At 39.5% G+C, this 20,033-nt stretch overlaps 1 protein-coding gene and 1 long non-coding RNA gene across 3 annotated transcripts; both read left to right on the plus strand.

Annotated features, from left to right (window-relative positions):
- The first annotated feature begins 1,746 nt into the window (after window positions 1-1,746).
- csnk2a1 (casein kinase 2, alpha 1 polypeptide) lies at window positions 1,747-11,419 on the plus strand. 2 transcript variants are annotated; one of them, XM_027000042.2, is made up of 15 exons: window positions 1,747-1,854; window positions 3,217-3,313; window positions 3,578-3,653; window positions 4,275-4,403; window positions 4,762-4,873; window positions 5,029-5,130; window positions 5,383-5,433; window positions 6,265-6,324; window positions 6,575-6,658; window positions 6,875-6,985; window positions 7,098-7,199; window positions 7,385-7,485; window positions 7,696-7,844; window positions 9,456-9,533; window positions 9,777-11,419. In XM_027000042.2, exons 4-15 carry the CDS (start codon window positions 4,303-4,305, stop codon window positions 9,896-9,898), a joined length of 1,173 nt encoding a protein of 390 aa, XP_026855843.1. In that variant the 5' UTR covers window positions 1,747-1,854; window positions 3,217-3,313; window positions 3,578-3,653; window positions 4,275-4,302; the 3' UTR covers window positions 9,899-11,419. The 2 variants fall into 2 exon arrangements, with proteins under 2 accessions (XP_026855843.1, XP_026855844.1); XM_027000043.2 differs by lacking the exon at window positions 3,578-3,653.
- Window positions 11,420-15,984: 4,565 nt separating this feature from the next.
- LOC113571178 lies at window positions 15,985-16,740 on the plus strand. Its single transcript, XR_003409968.1, has 4 exons — window positions 15,985-16,035; window positions 16,339-16,371; window positions 16,524-16,559; window positions 16,717-16,740. It is a non-coding gene; the product is annotated as an uncharacterized LOC113571178 (long non-coding RNA).
- Window positions 16,741-20,033: the final 3,293 nt, after the last annotated feature.

Raw genomic sequence — 20,033 nt, forward strand, 5'->3', positions numbered from 1 at the left:
TGACTCATTGTAGTTGATGCTTTGGTTTGGGGAACCAATCCTTATTGTTGAATTTCTGTATAGACAGTGCTGTTCAGCAAGAATTTAGGCAGTAACATGATGGCTATGTATCCTTGCACCTGAAATGAAATGATGGTTACAATGTCATTTTTAATTCAGTGTCATTTGCATTTATATTGCATGAATCTTAAAAAAAATCATAGCTTTTCTCACCATGTTTAGGAAACAAAAAGTAACAAAAAAACCATTAATGTTAAATGCTTGGTGGCATAGACATAGACATCACCTGATATACCGTGATGATGCCCTGCTGGCCCTGGAGACCAACGCTACAGGTTTGGTTTAGGAGCTGTAGTGACCAGTGTACTCAATGGGACTCAGAGCAGCTAAAAGACTTGGCCAGTAAAGAGCATTCATGTTCCTGTGCTTAAAGCTTCATTGGTGTCTGCAATAATGTATGAAACATTTACCTTAATTGGAATAATTAAAAGGCTTCTGTAGGCTTCAGAGTCCTCCATCTGCTTCCAATAGCAGTAGCACCATTAGTAAAGACCACGCTACTTCAACTAACAGCATCCTGATTATGGTGGTCAAACACATCTCTGCCTATTTTATATAGAATGTTTTCCTGGTTGTCCGGCACTGCGATTTTCCATAGTCTCTCAGGTTTGCTACTGCCATCTACATATTTGCTTTTTATACCAAGCAGGCTACATCTGACCGATTCATTTTCAGCCTCCTGGATAACCACTGGTGTTAATATGATAAAAAGAAACAGCAAAATCCTTGTGATCACTAAACATATTTGCATAATCTGGATTCATCTTGTTTGGGCAGGAATTTGGCACTTGGATAGTATAAAGAGAAGTATAACATTTTTACTCTGTCAGGCCTATAGTGTTATGAGTCTTGAGTGCTGTATCTGACAGAAAAATGTGGATGCTGAAATAAACATCAGAATAAAGTCTTATGGACATCACAATGGGGAAAAATACAAAATGTTTATAACTTGTTTTTATTGTAACTTCTTTTGTAGTGCACAGGTAAAAAAAACAGGTGTAAGTAGCATCCATCATATGGACCTATTACATCCTGAGGAACTGGTTGACTAACTGGGGTTAACTGGTTTTAATGCTGATGAACACAGGTATGGCCTTAAAAGAATAACTGCAAAAGTGTTGTAAAGAAATGACACTTCACTGCACAGAAAGGCAACTGCACGCTATCAAAGCAAGTAAGGAAGGCCTCATTGAAAGACAAGTGAGTTTTCCAGTGTACTGCATATCCAAATAATAGTTTCTTTGAATCAGTGCATGTTAGGGCCATGGGTGAAGAAATGTATGTGGAAGCACATATGCCCATTTTGTCTTAGAAATATGTCACAAACATAACTTATTTTATTTGTTACTGCTACTGAATCACACCTGTATTTCCCTACAACAAATACAAATGAACATGCATTTGACTTTCAGACAAACAAATAGAGCCTACTGACATCAATCCACATTCCCCACAGGAACAGACTTCATTCAATTAAAATGGGATTAGGACTGAGCTATGTATCAAAAGGAATGATAAATCATAATTAGCTTCTACTCAATCATTTCTTATTGCGGAAAACGATTCACAGACCAATTAATTTAACCAAATCTATGTGCTGTGCAGTACCCTCACTGCTGTTGAAATCATATACTCGCAGCTATTTCTGAGGCACTGCGCTTGCTTGAGTCAGGTCTACCGGAAGTGTCCCCCCTAACGCTGCCTTCTGTACCAAGCTAGCTAACGCTAGCACTACTAGCGTCGATTTCTACGTTTGCTGGATCCGCCATATTCTCTACTAGAAGACCCTAAGAGGTAATACAGTGCAAATTTTACGTAATAATTTGAAAATAATTTCGTCTTCCATTCTTAATGTATACACTGCCTTGCGATATGTTGCATTTTAGACACTCAAATCTGGACTTCACACGATCTTAGAGTTCCGTTAATTATTGGTGTTATAGTTGTCTAGCTTGCTAGTCGACCAACCTTAGGTTAGTATCATGAGAGTACGCTAGATAGCTAGCAGCGAGTGGGCTATCATAGGAGCCTGACCGACAGTATCTTTCGGGCGATAGCTACATTTATTTGAATATATCCGGTAAAGGCGTTAATCTGTTACCAGCGTGTTTCTTTTTTTAGAACGAAAAGAGCATGTATACATAATATTTAACGTGTCTGTCCTCGCTAGCTAGCCATCATCTAGTCAGCCGCCCGGCTTTGATGTGGCGTGCCTAGCTAGCCTAGCTAGCTTATCTTGTATGCTATTTTAGGTATCTCTAGAGAGAACATGGTACTAAGCGAGTTGTCACTATATCAGAAATACGTAGCTATATACTTTCGGGCTCGAACCGAGCGCTTGTGAAGCCAGTACCATCACAATCGATCGGCAACGAGCGATCCTAAATGTTTTAAGGCGTGGCAAACGTTGTCCGACGTACCTAGCTGAGACGGTACAGCTGCCGTTAACTGTACTAGCTTGCTAGCTAGCTAGCTAGCTAACTAACTAACTAAATACAGCTAGGAGCTAGGATTAAATAACGCACCAGCCAGAATGAATACGTCCACATAAGTGGTCACGTCGATATTCCCATGTCCCCTGATTCATAATAAATAAATCCCCCAAGTAAGAGGGACGGAACAAACTAGCTATGAAATATAATATGAGTCAGGCTAGACAACGCTAGGTTAGTTCGCTATAGAAAGGTTAGTCCCCTAAACCTAAGCTAACGTAGCTAATTACACAGCTAGGCCTGTGTGAACAACATTAACCAGTTCACTATCGATATTTTCTCGATAATAGGGAACTAGTTTGCCCCTACCAAAAGCTATTTTTAATAAGGACACAGACCAGTCGGGCATTATTGTGTCCAATCTCCCGTAACAGTGAAATTAATCCCAAGGTAACGTTAATGGTAATTATTGGTAGATTAGATTAGAGGTCAGAGGTTACTAGTTAATAGTGTGTCTTCCAGTATTAATACTGTTACGTATTACTTAATTACATGCATAGGCAGTATAACAGGGATATAGCTAGGTTACTTTGGAGTAAAAATCAGTATTTTGGACTAGCGCTTCGTTAAGCATTTGTACGATATTACGATAGTTATGATTGAAACTGTGATTTATTAATCGTAATGAGGCATACTTAGCTAACGGTTTGATTGTGTTGTGCAGGGCCTGTCATCGTTTGGAGATCCAGAGGAATGACATTTCTGAGTGCTGTGCGACCAGAATAAGATGCTGAATGTCCTCTCATAACAGCTGCAATCAGGTGGGATGTCGTGGCACGATGGTTGGGTCAAATTAACTCAAATTCCAAAAGGGACTAGTGGATACAGAAGAATGTAATCACGTATCATTGTAGCTACGTTATACAGCAATATTGAACTGTTTTTAAAAATTAGAAAGAAAACTAATGATCCATTACTAGCTAGTCATTTCAAAACGATAAGCAGTTTGCTTATTAGCAACTATTGAAATAACAAGCTGCATTTTAAAAACACTGTATTTTAAATACAGCTCGTTTCCCTTGCAGCCTATGCTCCATAAAGCCATTGCATCAGCTTTCATCAGTCCCACCTCTCATCTACTTCTTGGAGGAAACCTCCAAGGTAATAATGGAAGAAAAAGTGAAGGCAGTAGCATCTTACTTTAAGGGTGCTTTCACATAACCATTTGTTTCTTGGGCATTTGGGGCGCAGATCCACTCTAATTCATCTGTGTTTCACGTCTGTGTATAATCACTGGCATCTGCTGGACTCTTGGCTCTAGAATACTTAAAAAGGCCTTGTAACCAAGTAGATTGAGGTTGAAAGAAACATTGGCATGCTGTAAACAAACTAAAAATTTGCATTATGCATGTCATCAACCATACCCCATCGTCTTTCCTAATGTTTTGTTCTGTGAAATATAAAAGTATTAAGAAAAATGTAATATGCGAAAGCTCCCTAAGTAGTATTTAAATGTATTGTTTATAAAGATTTGTCACTGTCTAGTGCTGCTAATTTCGTTTGTTTGGTAGCATGTGCTCTGTTGCTTGACTAAATAGGCTAGTACTTGACTAATAGGCTGGAATGCAATATTTATGCAGAGAAATTCTATCTTAATTCTAATTCTGGTCTCAATTTAGGCTGCTGTAGAATACTCACTTAGTAAATGCGACTTCTGCTCAGCATCTTACAGTTTCAGTGCACAGCAGCTGTTCTGTGTCTGTTCCTTTTCCTGTTTCCCAGGTGCTCCTGGGAATATCCTGTGTAGAATATGTCCGGTCCTGTTTCAAGCCGCTCTCGAGTTTACCCTGATGTAAACACACAGAGACCCAGAGAGTACTGGGACTATGAGTCCCATGTGGTGGAATGGGGGTGAGTATATGGTCCACACAGATTGACTGTTGCACATAGTAACAGGCTTATTATTAAATGTTCTGTACATAGCCGTGCTCTACTGATATGTAGCTGTGAATGAAACTCTGATAAATCACTGTATAGCATCCTAATTGCAATGGCTTGACCTTTGCCAACATGTATTAGGAAGATACTGAAGTATTCATTTGCTTTTATTTTTGCAGTGTATCTAATATTATTTGTCAGTGTTTCATGGACATCTATTGCTTGCCTTTGTTGGCAGGGTTAGAGGCACACAGTACCTAGTTAGATGTTTTGTACTTTGGAATAGTGGTGTTTTTAATGAATATCTTTGCCTCATATTTTTGTGCTTCAGAAATCAAGATGACTACCAGCTTGTGCGAAAGCTGGGCCGGGGAAAGTACAGTGAAGTGTTTGAAGCCATAAACATTACAAACAATGAAAAAGTCGTCGTCAAAATACTGAAGGTACTTTTTTTCTGTATGTGTGTCAGGGTTTGCCTTGAAGGCATGCTTTTGACTAAGTGACAAGTTACCTGGTGGTAAATGTATGATCACTCTTTAGCTTGTGCTGTGCGCATGTTTTTTTTTTTTTTTTTTTTTTTTTTTTTTTTTAAAATCAGCCTGTAAAAAAGAAGAAAATCAAGCGAGAAATCAAAATTCTGGAGAACTTGAGAGGAGGACCCAATATCATAACACTTTTAGACATTGTCAAGGATCCTGTGGTAAGTGATTTGCTAATTTGTCGTATTGTGTTTTTGGATAATTGTTTTTGGTCATAGGTCATCTACAATTAGTACATAGCGGAATGACTATACATTGCATTGTCCCCAGTTTTCTGCAGTTGTACACAAGCTGGTCAGGTTGAGCCTCTAATAAAGCCTGCCATCTGTTTATTGAGGATGGCGTTCTTGTTTCTTTCTGTATCCCCATATGTTTCAAGACATTAAAATCTCTTATTTTGTATTTTCCTACAGTCTCGAACACCTGCACTGGTTTTTGAGCATGTAAATAACACAGACTTCAAGGTAAGGGAAGGGCTGTTTTTAAAATATTTTGTTAATCTCTTCCTAGAAAATACCAGCTAATAACAGTAGCTGCTGTTTGGGGATTGCACACGGTGCTTCAGTAGTGGTTTTCCAGTCTGTATGCATGTTGCCCATTTGCTGGTCAAATTAGTTACACGAATAGCTAGCTAGTGTTTAAAAACATTAAAGCATATAAACACAAGCAGGTATCTACAAATGTTGAAACACCCTTGTGGTTAGGTTAAAAAGAGATGTTTGGAACAGGCTGTGTGAATTATGTTCACTGTTAAATGTCATTTGTTACCCGTCACATGCTGAAGTGCAATAGCTAATTCTGTGCTTGTCACAGATGCATCTAATCACAGGATATCTGGGGTATTTGGGTTGAGAAATCGAAATGTACCAAATATTTCTATTCAGAGAGATATAAAATATTTCATTAATTCAGATGATTATTTAAAGTAAGATATTGTGATGTCTGTTACTTTATTCGCATTTTTATGCATACACAAAGAAATCAATTAGTAAAGCAAAATATGTGAATAACATTTGAGCAAAGAGTGATATTTGTTTGACATTGTTGAGAATGGTTCTTATGTAGTGATAGCTATAGTCTAGAAAACATTATTTATCACAAATCCTATGGAAAACCCCTTTTTTTAATAGATAATGTTATAATATTGTGGAAATAAGATTGATATTGAATAGTTTTGTTGAAAATTTACTGTACAAACCCCTTACTGTGAATAGCTATTTCCCATTTTTTTGTTTTGCTCAAGCTCATTACATATTCTTGACCCATGTTAATTTGTTTCTCTCTCTCTCTCGCAGCAATTGTATCAAACATTATCGGACTATGACATTCGCTTTTACATGTACGAAATTCTGAAGGTAAGATACACATTGTAGCTGATCTATAAAGATATTTAAGTACTGTCTGCCTATACCCTCAACACTGCTGTCTGTAGAAATACCTCCGAAACACTTCTTGGCTCATTAAGTGTCTTTGACTTATAAGTGTTTTTTTATTTAAGAAGTCAAAAGAGCCAAAACTGGAGGTTTCTGGAGAAATCAGTAAAAGGTGTTCTGCTGCGTTTGAGCTGCAGGCCCATGCTAAGCCAAGCCTCTGTATGTTTGCCAGGCTCTAGACTACTGCCACAGTATGGGCATTATGCACAGGGACGTCAAACCACACAATGTCATGATTGACCATGAGCACAGAAAGGTAGGCCGGTGCCATCCTCCTTTGGACTTTACGAAATACAGCTTTTGCTGAGTTAAGTAAAGATTGTAAAGTGTACTAAGCATTAATTTCTTAAAATTATTCTGAGTATAGTATATGTTAAGCATTGATTAGAGGCTAGTTGTTATTACACTTGGTGAATCAAAATGAGTCCCCTCGTGAATGTTTTAGTCAAGATTTGTTTTTTGGCCTATACAGCTCCGTCTGATAGACTGGGGCTTGGCAGAGTTTTACCACCCAAACCAGGAGTACAACGTGAGAGTTGCCTCTAGATATTTCAAAGGCCCTGAGCTGCTGGTAGACTACCAGGTGAGGGCAAATTTATCCCTCTGTGTATGTGTCTCTCTTTGTGTGTGTGTGTCTCTCTGTGTGTTTGTAAAGGTTTTGTTTTTTTTGTTTTTATTGCTCTGTTCATTTTTAGATGTATGACTACAGCTTGGACATGTGGAGTTTGGGTTGCATGCTAGCCAGTATGATTTTCAGAAAGGAGCCGTTTTTCCATGGACATGACAACTATGACCAGGTACTGCTATCTGAGAACGAGAATGAGAACTCTCATTCTCTTTCAAGTTTCTGCTGATTCAACAATATAATAACTACTTTTAATTAATTAACGTTTTTATTAATTTTCTGTGGTATATCTAGGACTGCAGTTTCTCTTTCATTGAATGTTGTATGCACAGCTCATATATTTTCACACTTGATCAGCTTGTACGCATTGCAAAAGTCCTGGGCACAGAAGACTTATATGACTACATTGACAAATACAACATTGAACTGGACCCACGTTTCAATGACATCTTGGGCAGGTAATGAATTGCTTGAAGTTAGCAGAAAACCAATGTTTCTCCACATGCTCCCAAGTAATACACCTGTGTGTGTTCCCATGTAAATGCCTATTCATGATAGCTGATGTGTGCTACTGGACTTAATTCTGAATTTCAGTGATTCCACTGTATGAATTCAGCACATCTGCATGTCTCGTTGTTTGCTGGATATCTCGTGTTTCCTGTGACCAGGCACTCACGTAAGAGATGGGAGCGCTTTGTGCACAGCGAGAACCAGCACCTGGTGAGCACTGAGGCACTGGACTTCCTGGACAAGCTGCTGCGCTACGACCACCAGGCTCGCCTCACTGCCCGCGAGGCTATGGATCACCCCTACTTCTGTAAGTCCACGTCCACGTCCACTCACCCCGAGCCACCTGATAGTTTGCGCGCTGTCACGGAGGCCAAGATAATAGCACGGCCTGCCACAGCTGCTTCTGGAAATCACACTCTAATGGGTGTGCACTTCGCAAAGCCTGTGGGTGCTCTTACTTTGCAAATAGCTTGGAAACAAATGTAATGAGAGCTCATGTTTGTGAGCTTGATTCTTGATGATGCCGCAGACATTTTAGTTTGGTAGTCCAAGAGAGAATAAATTGCACTGCTTTCTGGGTGTATGCCCTAGTTCTCCCTCTCTCTGTCAATTAGAGCGACGCTATCTGTCCCAGCCATCTGTTGGCTCACCTATACAGAACTGGGCAATTAGTGCTCACACAGTGATGTCCTGGATTGTTGTTTACTGTTGATGTATTTTAAGAATCCAAATCAGAACACCGGTCCCAAAATATAAACATTCTTACTAGCCAGTGTCAAGTGTGTTGTGGAGCAGGGGCTCTCGCTTACTAAATAACCCTTAGCACAGAGAGTATTTGTTTTTCTCACTAAACCCGGGCTACTTCAACTTTTGTTCCAAGTTTTGTGGAACCACACCTAAAATAGTGTAGTCTTTTTCTCATTTACATCGTCATCAGCTTCCTGTTTTATAGCTGTTCCGCAGCATGCTATGTGTCTGTGGTTGACATCTTAGTGGTGGTGTCAAATACAAACATTTTATAGTTTGTTGCTCATTTGAAATATTTAACTAGTTTGTAGACATTATAAAACTCTACTTTCATTGTGTTTTTACAATAGCTGACATTATCCTACAGTTACAAAAATACTTGATCACAACAGTGGGGTGCTCAATGTCCTGCAGATCTGATGTTAAATTATTTTGTAGCATGCAAGAGCTTCAGTGGTCAACAAAATGTTTGTCATCTTCTGGTGTGACAAGCCCGAACTTCTCTTAAGAATTACCTAAGCTCGACTGATTTAAAATCTACATTTTAAAGCATCTTGTCAGATTTTGCCAAAAAAATCCAAAAAGCTTCTAATCTCGGGATAATAAACAACACGTCTTCAACAGCAATCCTAACATTTAAAGGGGAACATAATTGAAATGTGAAAACGGAAGTACAACAGTCAAACACTACTGAGTGTGAACTCTTAAAGTTTGCACCCACATGCTTACTACTGCACACCACCCTCCATGCGTCCATATCATGTGAGACAGAAGACATGTAGAATGTGTGGCTTTAGCTCAAGACACTCAAGCTCTGCCTAAGCTTTGAACGTGGCTTGAGTTCTAATAATGCTTTCTCCCTCACCTCATTTTTTTTGGCCCCACTTTCTGGCAGAGTGCCTCTACCCTGGGTCGTTGGAGGCGTGTTAGATGAGAAGTGTCTAATCATTTGGGCTGTGCTCATGTATAAAGTAATAAAGCCATGTGCTGAAATAAAATTCTTGATGCATGCAAATTGTACAATTTAACAGTTAATAATTTTTGTTGGTCTGTTTTCCCTTATTTTGGCTGACACAGTGCAGTGTGTTTTGTCATTGCTACAGAGATTTAAAAAAACAAAACCCAGTCTGGCTGAATTTTAAGACGTGTATGGGCTGTGTGTGATTTTCAGACCCAGTTGTGCAGGACCAGGGCCGAGGAGCTCCTGCAGCAAGCTCCACCCCTGTAAGCTCCTCCAGCATGATGCCAGGTAACAGCAGAGTAAATGTATGGTGGAAACACTGCTAATATTTTGCATATAAAATGAAAAATGAACGTGTGCAGCATTGGGTAGTGTCAAGAAGGCACCAGGTGGCAATCAGAGTTAGGAGTAATCTTGGTCCAAAATGATCCACAGAGCTCAGAAATGAACCACCGAGGTTCTCCCAAGGCGGCTAACAATGCTGCCTGTACGAGTGCGTCCGTGTGACGGCCGTCTGTCATTCTCTTGCAGGCATCACGTCCATGGCAGCCAGCACACAGCCCATGGCCAGCATTGCAACTGGCTCCCCTGTCATCTCGGCCCCAAACGTGCTGGCTACACAAGTACCTGCCCCCACGGGAGCCCAGCCCTGATTCAATCAATCTCTCTCTCTCTCTCTCTCACTTCCCTCTATCTATCTGTCTCTCTTGTTCTTTTCCTCTCTTTTTGTTCTATTGGTAATGTGGACAGAGCCGCTGACTACTTCTTTTTTGTTATGTTGACAGTAACAGAACTAATGCTAAGTTATCTTTTCTCCTCTTCACTTCAGTTCTGTTGTATAGGGATATGGACTCCCAATGTCTTTTAGCACCTGCCTGGCCGAATTAAGATGGGCACAGGAGTGCAAGTTTTCTCTTTACACCGTGACTGTCAAGAAACACACACATGTAGACCTGAAGAAGGAAAATAAAATTTATTTTATATGTCCCTCAAGTATTCTTGTGCTTGACAACCAGTTCTTTGACCAACTCGTGTTTTTGTTGTGGGAGCGAGGGGACTCTGCATTTTATTGCTTCACCTTTAGGTGTTGTTTCACTGTGAAACTTGATTACAAATTTCACAAGATTTGAGCGGGATGCAGCCTCATGTTTGGTGCCCTTTGGATTAGTATCTGCACCCGTTCTGCTGTACCGTGCTGGAGCTTCAGTCGTTCTGTTCATGTGGACTTTTAACATACTTGGACCAGGGCCCAAATTCAATCCAAACTGCTAAATCATTACTGATGGTGTGTATTCAATCATTATGTGCACGGCAGAAACTGGCTGATCAGTAAGTAGAGGCTGTTTCATAGATGCTGTACTGATTATATGAAGAGCTCATAGCAGGTTAATTGGATTTGGCTGTGGACTTGATAGATACTCAGTAGTTACTTTTAGGACATGTGGCCATTGAGTACCACAGGGTCAATAGTATGCCAATTTGTGTTACTCACAGAACTGAACTTGTCTTTTCTTTTTCATTTTTTAAATTAAGCTTCTGACAGATTTGTTTCATACCATGAAGAATTTTGTAAGTTGTTATTTTTCTCCTTGATAGATTATCCAAGTAAAATGTCTCGACTCCATTATTAATTCAATTAAACAAGCAAAATCTCTCTTAAGAACTGCATGTTATTTTTGCTCTGATGTGACTGATTTGAGAAGATGGCAAACAGTTATGTTTTTGTGTTCCACTCCCCTAAAACGTCTGCATAGATTGCCAGGTCTTTTACTACCTTAATGATAATCCTTTCCGAATGGCTTTCTTTTGGTCTTGTCTCAGTGAAGTACTTGGTGTGTTGAGTAGTATGTAAGGAGACCGAAAACACCCACTGCCTGTATCAAGTCTGGATAGTTAAAAACCTATTAAAATACCATTGTGTATTGTAAATGAAATCATATAAAGTTTGCAATAGATGTTTTGCAGCTATTTTCTTGTTTTCTTTTTTTTTTTTTAGTTTTTTTTTTAAAACTCATTTAAATGAGAAAATATATTGTTTATTAAAAGAACATGTCACTTCTTGATTTATTTTACTGTAAGTGCAGCCTTTTTTTGGTTAGTGGATGGCATGTTCAGCCAAGTGGAAGACAAGGCTACCTCACATTTCTATGATGCTCAATAAAAGGATAACAACTCTTGACTGTTCAGTGAGGATTAAAGAATGGGCTCGGTGGAGAAAGATTTCCACTATCTGCCATTTTTCCAATTTTAATTTCAGTTATTGAAAGATTATTCCAACTTTGCATACCATGTGGATGTGACTTGCTCACGTTTAATTTATCAGTCTTATTTTCTTGCATGGGACAAGACAAGCAAATTTCTGCCTCCGTGTTATGGCCATGTTCCCATAAGGGGACCTATCGCTTTCTCAGTTTCTGGTGTGGTAGATACTGTAGTATCCGCTGCTGAAAGCCGAGCAGTTTGCGATGTTTCATAGAGCATTCAGTATCAGCCCTTTAGGTCCGACTGTGTCAGGTCGTAGCAGGTGAATGGGACCGCTCCACGCTGTAAGGCAGTAATCTGTAAAAGTCCCAGGTAACAGGTTTATTTGAACACATGAAAACCTCTTGCTGGATAGAGAATATCAATGTTTTGTTGATTGTAATAAATGTTATTTGGTGTATTTCGAATGCTGCAGTCACTGAGCACGTCACTAAAGATCCTTAGCAGATTTCCCCCCTCATTTGTTTTTCAACCTACACAAATTGGGCCACAGATATTCTATGCTAGCAATGGTCCGAGTGCTCCAAATAGTAGCGAACTTATAGTGGAACTTGTGTATTGTGACTTTTGAAATACGAAAGCTTCTCACTTAGCAGGGCTGTGTTTCCCAAACGCATCGTAAGGCAAATATCATCTTTAAGTGGTAGAGCACGTATTACACTCACTCCCATTTAAAATGAACTTAACACTACGATGCTTTTGGAAATTCTCGCACCAGTTCAACCTAATGACCGTGAAAAGGTAAGCTATTTGTTTCTTTAGTGATAACTTTATCTCCAACCAGCTCCACCTGTAAATACAAATCTTAACTTTCTCTGTTATACGTTATTATCTAAGGAAACGCAAACGCAAGGAAATTCAATCTTTAAAGATACTTGGCTACCACCTAGTGGCTAGTTGTAAATATGATAGGATATTCATGGATTTGTTTGAGTTCCGTTTGAAATATAGGGAAGGATACTAAGACATAATGACGTTAAAGTTTGCAATCCATTATAATGATATCTGTTCTGAGTTTGTCAATTATTATTTGGAATCCTGGATATCAAGTCATAATTGGGAGATATTCATAATGATCACACAACGTATCGTAATAAGAAGGTTTAATATTATCTCCTAATGCTACGGTTGTCGGATATTGGCGTCATAATATCACTAATATGACTTCCCGGCGCTCCTATCTATGGACACTCAGCAGAACCGTTCAGTATATCTCTGGCTCCTGACTCGGATCACACTTGCTAAACAAGTCCTTCATAATTGGCCTATACCATTTACAATACTGGGCACTGCAAAGTCTTGGGCTCGTATTATGCTGTGCGAGTTTTCCTGGTTCTGGTTCGAGTTCCCGTATATTCCTACTTGCTTTATAGGTTTGCCTGGTACTGTACCATACACTGAGCTCCTCAAGGTTGTCTAGGTTGGTTTGGGACCTAGTTATGGTGCTGTCTGGGTTGTGATGACGCCCAGTTTCTATCTTTCAGCAGTAAATCCTGCACAACCTTTATTCGTGACTATGTTCGCTGTAGCTCTGTAGAACAACAACAAAAAAAGATGAGTAAAAACGTTTGCTATTTTCAGACATGTTCTAAAGCAACAAAACACTCAAATAAGTGGTTGATATGTCAGTCAAAGGCCTAACGGAGGGGTGCATCATAACTGTATAGGACAAAAATACTTGACGGTTTTCCATAGTTTGTTTATATTGTTCATTAAGAAATCAAGAAGTAATATTCAGTGGTCTGTAATTCATTTGTGCTCAGGTATAGGGTACTTTTAAGCTCTGTTTAAATCACTTTACTTTTATCGAGAGAGTAAATAACAGCAGTTATTTGATAGCCCTAGAGACCGTAGTGGGAGAAGAATAGGTGGTGTAGCTCTTAACATTACTGATTCATCTGGTCACCTAACAGAAATGATAACAGAGTACCCTCAGTTAAAAAGCAAATACATTTTTTTCTATATATAATTGACTAGTACCTTTATACTTGATTGCCTTCAAATAGGTTAAGGTAAATAAACAGTAGTCAGAGTTTTCAAATAACACACTCAGAATTAAATCGAGCTGCAAAACATGACTCACCTTTTGATAATGTATTAATTGGATGGACAAGGAGTGCTTAATTTATATTGCATATATGTTATAGCTGTTCAGAAATATTGGACACTAAAGAGACCATTTGAAGCAGTGAAATATTTAAATTTTCATTGTGCTTAACATATTAATCAGTGGCCTGTAACAATATATTTTTAAGGTGTCCTTTCCAGTTCTTTCTGTTTCTCGGGACAGTTCCATGCTTCAGTGCTCCGACCAGAATAAATGAGCCCAACTGTTCCCAATCTAAAGATAGTAACAAGGACTCCAGGTCTACACAGCTGCTTGGGCCAGATTTGTGGGCTTCTTTGATGTGTGTGCAGTGTGTCTGCTGGTCTGCTTCACAAAAGGTAATTCTGCTCATTCGCTGATTCGCCCACACAGGAAGGAAGAGCCAGTGGGGAGAGTCTACATGTGTTATGCCCTTCAGCTAATGCAATCCCATTTAAACCCAACTGAATGCATGCTTTTGTGGCTGGGGTTGTTCGGGGGATTCAAAGATCAAATGACCCCACTGTTTCCCAAGGTATTGTTTCACCTGGTATTGAAACAGAGAGATAAAGTAAAGTTTTAATTAAATGTAATTATCCTTAATACATGGGTTAGATTGCATTCTGGTTACCTTTTGTCTAATCTTGGACTAATCATTCAGGGTAATAATCTGGGTTGTATATACTAAAGCAAATAGTTGTACGTGCTATTGAAAAGGAAAATGGTATAATTTTTAACATACACAGAATTACCACAGTCTCTTCTCCACGGACACAGAATTACCACAGTCTCTTCTCCACGGACACAGAATTACCACAGTCTCTTCTCCACGGACACAGAATTACCACAGTCTCTTCTCCACGGACACAGAATTACCACAGTCTCTTCTCCACGGACACAGAATTACCACAGTCTCTTCTCCACGGACACAGAATTACCACAGTCTCTTCTCCACGGACACAGAATTACCACAGTCTCTTCTCCACGGACACAGAATTACCACAGTCTCTTCTCCACGGACACAGAATTACCACAGTCTCTTCTCCACGGACACAGAATTACCACAGTCTCTTCTCCACGGACGCAGAATTACCACAGTCTCTTCTCCACGGACGCAGAATTACCACAGTCTCTTCTCCACGGACACAGAATTACCACAGTCTCTTCTCCACGGACACAGAATTACCACAGTCTCTTCTCCACGGACACAGAATTACCACAGTCTCTTCTCCACGGACACAGAATTACCACAGTCTCTTCTCCACGGACACAGAATTACCACAGTCTCTTCTCCACGGACACAGAATTACCACAGTCTCTTCTCCACGGACACAGAATTACCACAGTCTCTTCTCCACGGACACAGAATTACCACAGTCTCTTCTCCACGGACACAGTATTACCACAGTCTCTTTTCTTTTATCAGATGACAGTAATTCCTTGGTCTACTCCTTTTCTTTTTTTTTTGTGCACAACTCTTTGCAAGTAAATCACTGCCCATTTCCCCCTGCAACCTTGGCTGCTCAGATGTAACACTATTGTTCTTTCCACTCCTGTCCACACATCAACGATCTGCACAGGTATAAAAGCCACTCGGGACAGAATAGTCCTGAAGGCCACCTGCCTGTGGACACCACTGTGCAAGATGGGGTTGTAAGTAATCCGAATGCCTTTTTCTCACTGGCTTTAGGGCACTGGAACATACTTTTGTCATATACTTATATTCATTTTATATCTCTGTAATAATCTTAAATGTGCGCCATATGACATTTAGCTGTATTTCACATTCTGTCACTGCTGAGATATGCTAAAAATCCAGTTGCAATGTAGAATGTGGTGCTTTTTATTTTTAACGAGACGGAAGCTATGCTTGTGTCATCACTCGCCTCTCCTTCTCCGCTGGCGTAGATCTGGCTGTTGCCTGCCTGTGCTGTCGCTTTTGGTATTTATAAAGGTTGTGCATTCAGCAGCTATGAGAGGTAACCACTTTTGTATGTTACAGACTTCACGCCTGCACAGCTGTGCTTAATTTAATAAGGCCCTTTTATCTGTAATACTGTTAACAGTGCATATGTCTTTTTGGAATGGTGAAAGGTCCTTTCCCCTTCTGTTTTACTTTGTTCCCTGGGGAAACACGTTTTATCAATAAATAAAAAGTGAACAGAAATGTATTTTTAATTTGTAATTGTTGGGAAATCCCATACTCATACTCACTTTGTTTGTTTAGGTCAAAATGGAGACTTTTTAAACTTTTTGAGTGGTGGGTCCCATCTCATTTGAATTATGCATTTGAATCCATATGTACATGAAAAATCTGGAGTATCATGGCTAATTTGTTTTATTTGTTCATTATTTTATGTATGCTTAATTACTCGTTTGTCTTACCAGATGACTTTAATATGAATGCCCCTCCAGAAAGCCCTAAATTAGCAGTCATTCCTGGTTTGTAACTCTAATTCAGAAGCCTTTCTGTCCAAACATGTGCATTTATCACCAAACTACATCTTAACAGTTGCATTGCTACAGTACTGTCTAACCATACTAACCATACTAACCAGTACTGTCTAACATACTAACCATAACTAGTTTACACAGCATAAGTTGATCAATATACTGCATTAAAACACTGGTACATGAGATTGTAACCTTTTATATGGTTTAGTCAAACTGCTAGATTTTGACATGGGGTGCATGTCTGATCACAGATGACACACTTTAATATCTGATGTCTGTATTTGCGTTTAGTTCCAGATCCATCACACTCTGACACTGCCGCAGGTAAGTGCCAGGGCCATTGGAGCAAAGACTGAACACACAGCACATGCAGAGAATCAGTCAAATACACAGACTGAATCTGAACATAATACCTTTCTAACTGCCATTGATGAAGTTTACATTAAAAAACAATGTATGTACCTTCTTTTTTACAGTGTGTTCAACCTCAGATACCTTGGATAACTCTGATGGTTTGTTTAAATTCTTATTTGCATTAGTTGTTCACGTTGGTAAATAGTTTATATATTGCATAGTTTGTTCATATTTGTAAATATTTTATTTTAATTGTACTACTGTAAAAGTAATCATAGTGCTTATATGCTGTCTTGTATATTATGTCTTCTTTAGAAATAATCAGTATGACTGCAGAACCTGGTTCAATGGAATTTTCAGGTAGTCATGGCAGATATGTTACAGTATTTACAGTATTATATAACACGTGGAGTCTGTGAGAATGTGCTTCACACATCACCCATCACTGCCTTCTCAGATACTGCTAGTGAAATGTCTAAAGAGGACAGCAACTCGGTGGATCATACAGGTAAACCAGCCTGCTGTAGCTTCAGTACATATCCGATGAATTAATAAAGGCTCAGGAAGTTTCGCTGCCGGTGAATGCCAATACCATGAATCAATGCCTTTAATGACACAAATGAATGTCATTTTGTAAGTGATCAAATGCACCAGCTGATATAATAGACAGAATGTATTGGCTTATAAGACAATGTTTGCACTTTAAACCTTACAACTACTGAGGATCCCACACTAAGAAAATACACTTTTAATCATTTATTTATAGATATAATCTCAGGAAACTGATCTGTGTCATTTCATATAATAAACATGTATTTTTTTCAGATGATTCTGACCGTAGAAGATCAAAGAAAAGGAACAGACCAGCTGGTATGCCATAAGTTTTGCTGTAAATCTCTCAGCACATCATGAAATTACTTTCCACAACAAAGAAGGACCATAAGAAATGTTTTGGTTGTTTGCTTTATGATACCCAACAGCTACTCTTGGTCAGTCACCCGATAACAATTCTGCCGGTAAGGAACATTCTCATTAATATACCACAATGGCCTCCCACACACGTTGGCTCAGAAATGTAAACCTGATACTTTTTCTATAAGATTTTCTGACTTTCTCCCGGTGTAGACAGCACCAGTGCAGAAGAGGCATACATGGACACATGTGACACCATGGCCACTGAGAAGCAACCCAGCAAAACACAGGGTATGTTTGAATTTGATGGATTGACAGCTCATTTGTGGACATCCTCATGCCCCTGGGGTATTCCGGTTTACAAAGCTCAGTTCCAGTCTTAAACTAACATAACTTACTTTAATATCAGTCCTGAAGACCTTGATGGTCATTATCAGAGTTAGGATAGCTCTCTTGCTGAGATCCTTTCATGTAAGGGTTGGATATTTCTTATATACATGCAAATATTTTGTTTGTTGATTTGCAAAGAAGTACATGCAGAGTGAAATTCAGAAAATGGATCAGTAATATAGGATGTGTGTAAAGATCTAGTTTAAGCAGCTATAAAGACTAGCAGCAGGATATGGCATTAAATCACCTTTAGGTTGACTGGACCATCATCATTTTTGATACTGAAGATGGGTGGTTGTCATTGCATTATTATATTTTAATGTGCTTGTCTCTTCTAAGATCTAGTGTCAGAGGACAGGAGCAGCCAGGAGATGGCCGGACCTTGGGATTTTGAGACACACCAAACGAGGAAGAGGCTGGCAGATACATTCAGAGGAAGTGAGGAAGATGGAGTCCCTCGCAAAAAGGAGGCTGGGGCCATACTCAGGCAGCCCACAGAGGCTGCTAAAACGGACAGTTACAACCCTGACCAATCCCAGACTACAGAGCAAAACAGAGAAGATAAGACAGAGACGACGGTGGAAAGAGAGAGTGCCACAGTGGCAGTTAAACAAACCAGTGTCTCTGTTCCACTTAATGACAGCCAGACTGTTGCTCAGGGTTTGGACTACATAGAGGTGTCCACCAGGACTATGGTATATCCAAATAGGGCCAGCACCAGTGTAGGTGGTCCAGATATGGATATACAGAGGAAAGGGGGATCATAGACTATGAGAGTCAGCCGAGGAAGATGTGTGATGTTAGGAAGTGTCTGAGAACTCACTGCACAGTGTAGAGAGAGTAAGCAGTGTTTCTAGACCAAGATAACAGCCATGAAATGATGGATGCTAGCATGCCTACTCTTACTTTGTAAGGATTTAATACACTTTCACTGCATAACCTGGTTTTAAAGTTGAGATATAAATACGAAAAGAATGTTGATTTGTGATTTTGAACTTTAAAAATGTGTAGACTCTAGTTTCTGTGATTCTGCCTGTCTTGTTGTTTAGCCAGAATAATTGAGTGCATTTATCGAACGCTGACAGCTTAGTCTCTTTGTGGACCTGTTTAGGACTGTGTCTGAGTGCTTAGCTAACCTCGCTACAAGCCCGTGTGTCAGACAACACTTATCTCGGCTGCCAATTATTTGTCATCAGATTTTGTCTTCGGGTCAACCAAGGCTGGAGCGACACCACGCAGTCCTTCTAGGTGCAGCTGGCTATCCACGTCCGGCCGGAGCTGTAAATTACGTAGACCCTCTCGACTGCGGCAAGCATCATCGACTCTACCAGGCCTTGGAGAGTCTTTTGCTGTCTCGTAATCATGACAGAGATGTCAGTGTATCTGAAATGATTTATGTCGGATTCTCACAAGTAGCGATTGTGAAATAGCGTCACAGCTGTGTTGCACGGCCTTGGTTACGAATGGGGCGATACTGAAAGGATAAAAAAAAAGCGTGATAATCAAAATGACACTTTGACTAAGACACTTATAAGAACAAGTAACCCATTGTAAAAGTACAAAAAAGAAATAAATAATTAAAAGCAATGTTGTCCTGTACGCCTGTGCATTTATGACAGTGTAGTGGTCTTGGGATTCACCATGTTAAAAGATTCACAGTGTACTAATGTGTAAACTGTCATCACAAATCCCAATAGCTTTCAGCTTCCATTCACTGACTGTATAACCGAGTTTGTGGAGAACACATAATAATTTGCCCTAAGCTCAAATCGCTGCTCACAACACATCTCCCTCGATGCATCAGGTTCTGAACTTCTTATCCTCATTCTGGATTATGTCTCCTGCTGTGATTCTAAATAAATTATCTGATTCTGTCATATCTCCACTGAACAAGATCTGCCAGAACCATATGACTGTACTGGAGAGAGGTCTACCTGATGCACATATTGCACGCATTAAATCTTGCAATGCTTAGCATCTCCAGTATGATGTATCATTAAGGTGACTCCTGAGCGAACCCCCAGCGTAGCCAAAATAGTCTGTATGATACAGTGGAGAGCATTTTCCATGGAACCAGGTTACTCAACAATAATTAAATTATTACTTTGCTATTTTTCAACCCATATGTTATTAAAATGGTCATTTCTCCATCATTTATAATCAATATAGCACAACCTTACTGAGAGCTTTAGCACTGAGATCCTCTGCAGATGCTCCGTGTGCTTACATTCATTGCAGTGGGGCAATCATTTAACTCTTAAAAACCCTAATTAATCTCCTTTTTGCAAATGGGAAACACAGTATAGGCACATATGTCTGGTCCAAAAAAG

Source organism: Electrophorus electricus, chromosome 10, assembly GCF_013358815.1.
Source record: "Electrophorus electricus isolate fEleEle1 chromosome 10, fEleEle1.pri, whole genome shotgun sequence".
Classification (NCBI taxonomy): domain Eukaryota; kingdom Metazoa; phylum Chordata; class Actinopteri; order Gymnotiformes; family Gymnotidae; genus Electrophorus; species Electrophorus electricus.

What these genes read in the sequence shown, in the direction of transcription:
- csnk2a1 (XM_027000042.2), top strand. Translation starts at nt 4,303, where the DNA reads ATGTCCGGTCCTGTTTCAAGCCGCTCTCGAGTTTACCCTGATGTAAAC. An exon ending in TCGTCGTCAAAATACTGAAG is followed by an intron (nt 4,874 to 5,028) that starts GTACTTTTTTTC and finishes TTTTAAAATCAG; the next exon opens with CCTGTAAAAAAGAAGAAAAT. An exon ending in CTCCTCCAGCATGATGCCAG is followed by an intron (nt 9,534 to 9,776) that starts GTAACAGCAGAG and finishes ATTCTCTTGCAG; the next exon opens with GCATCACGTCCATGGCAGCC.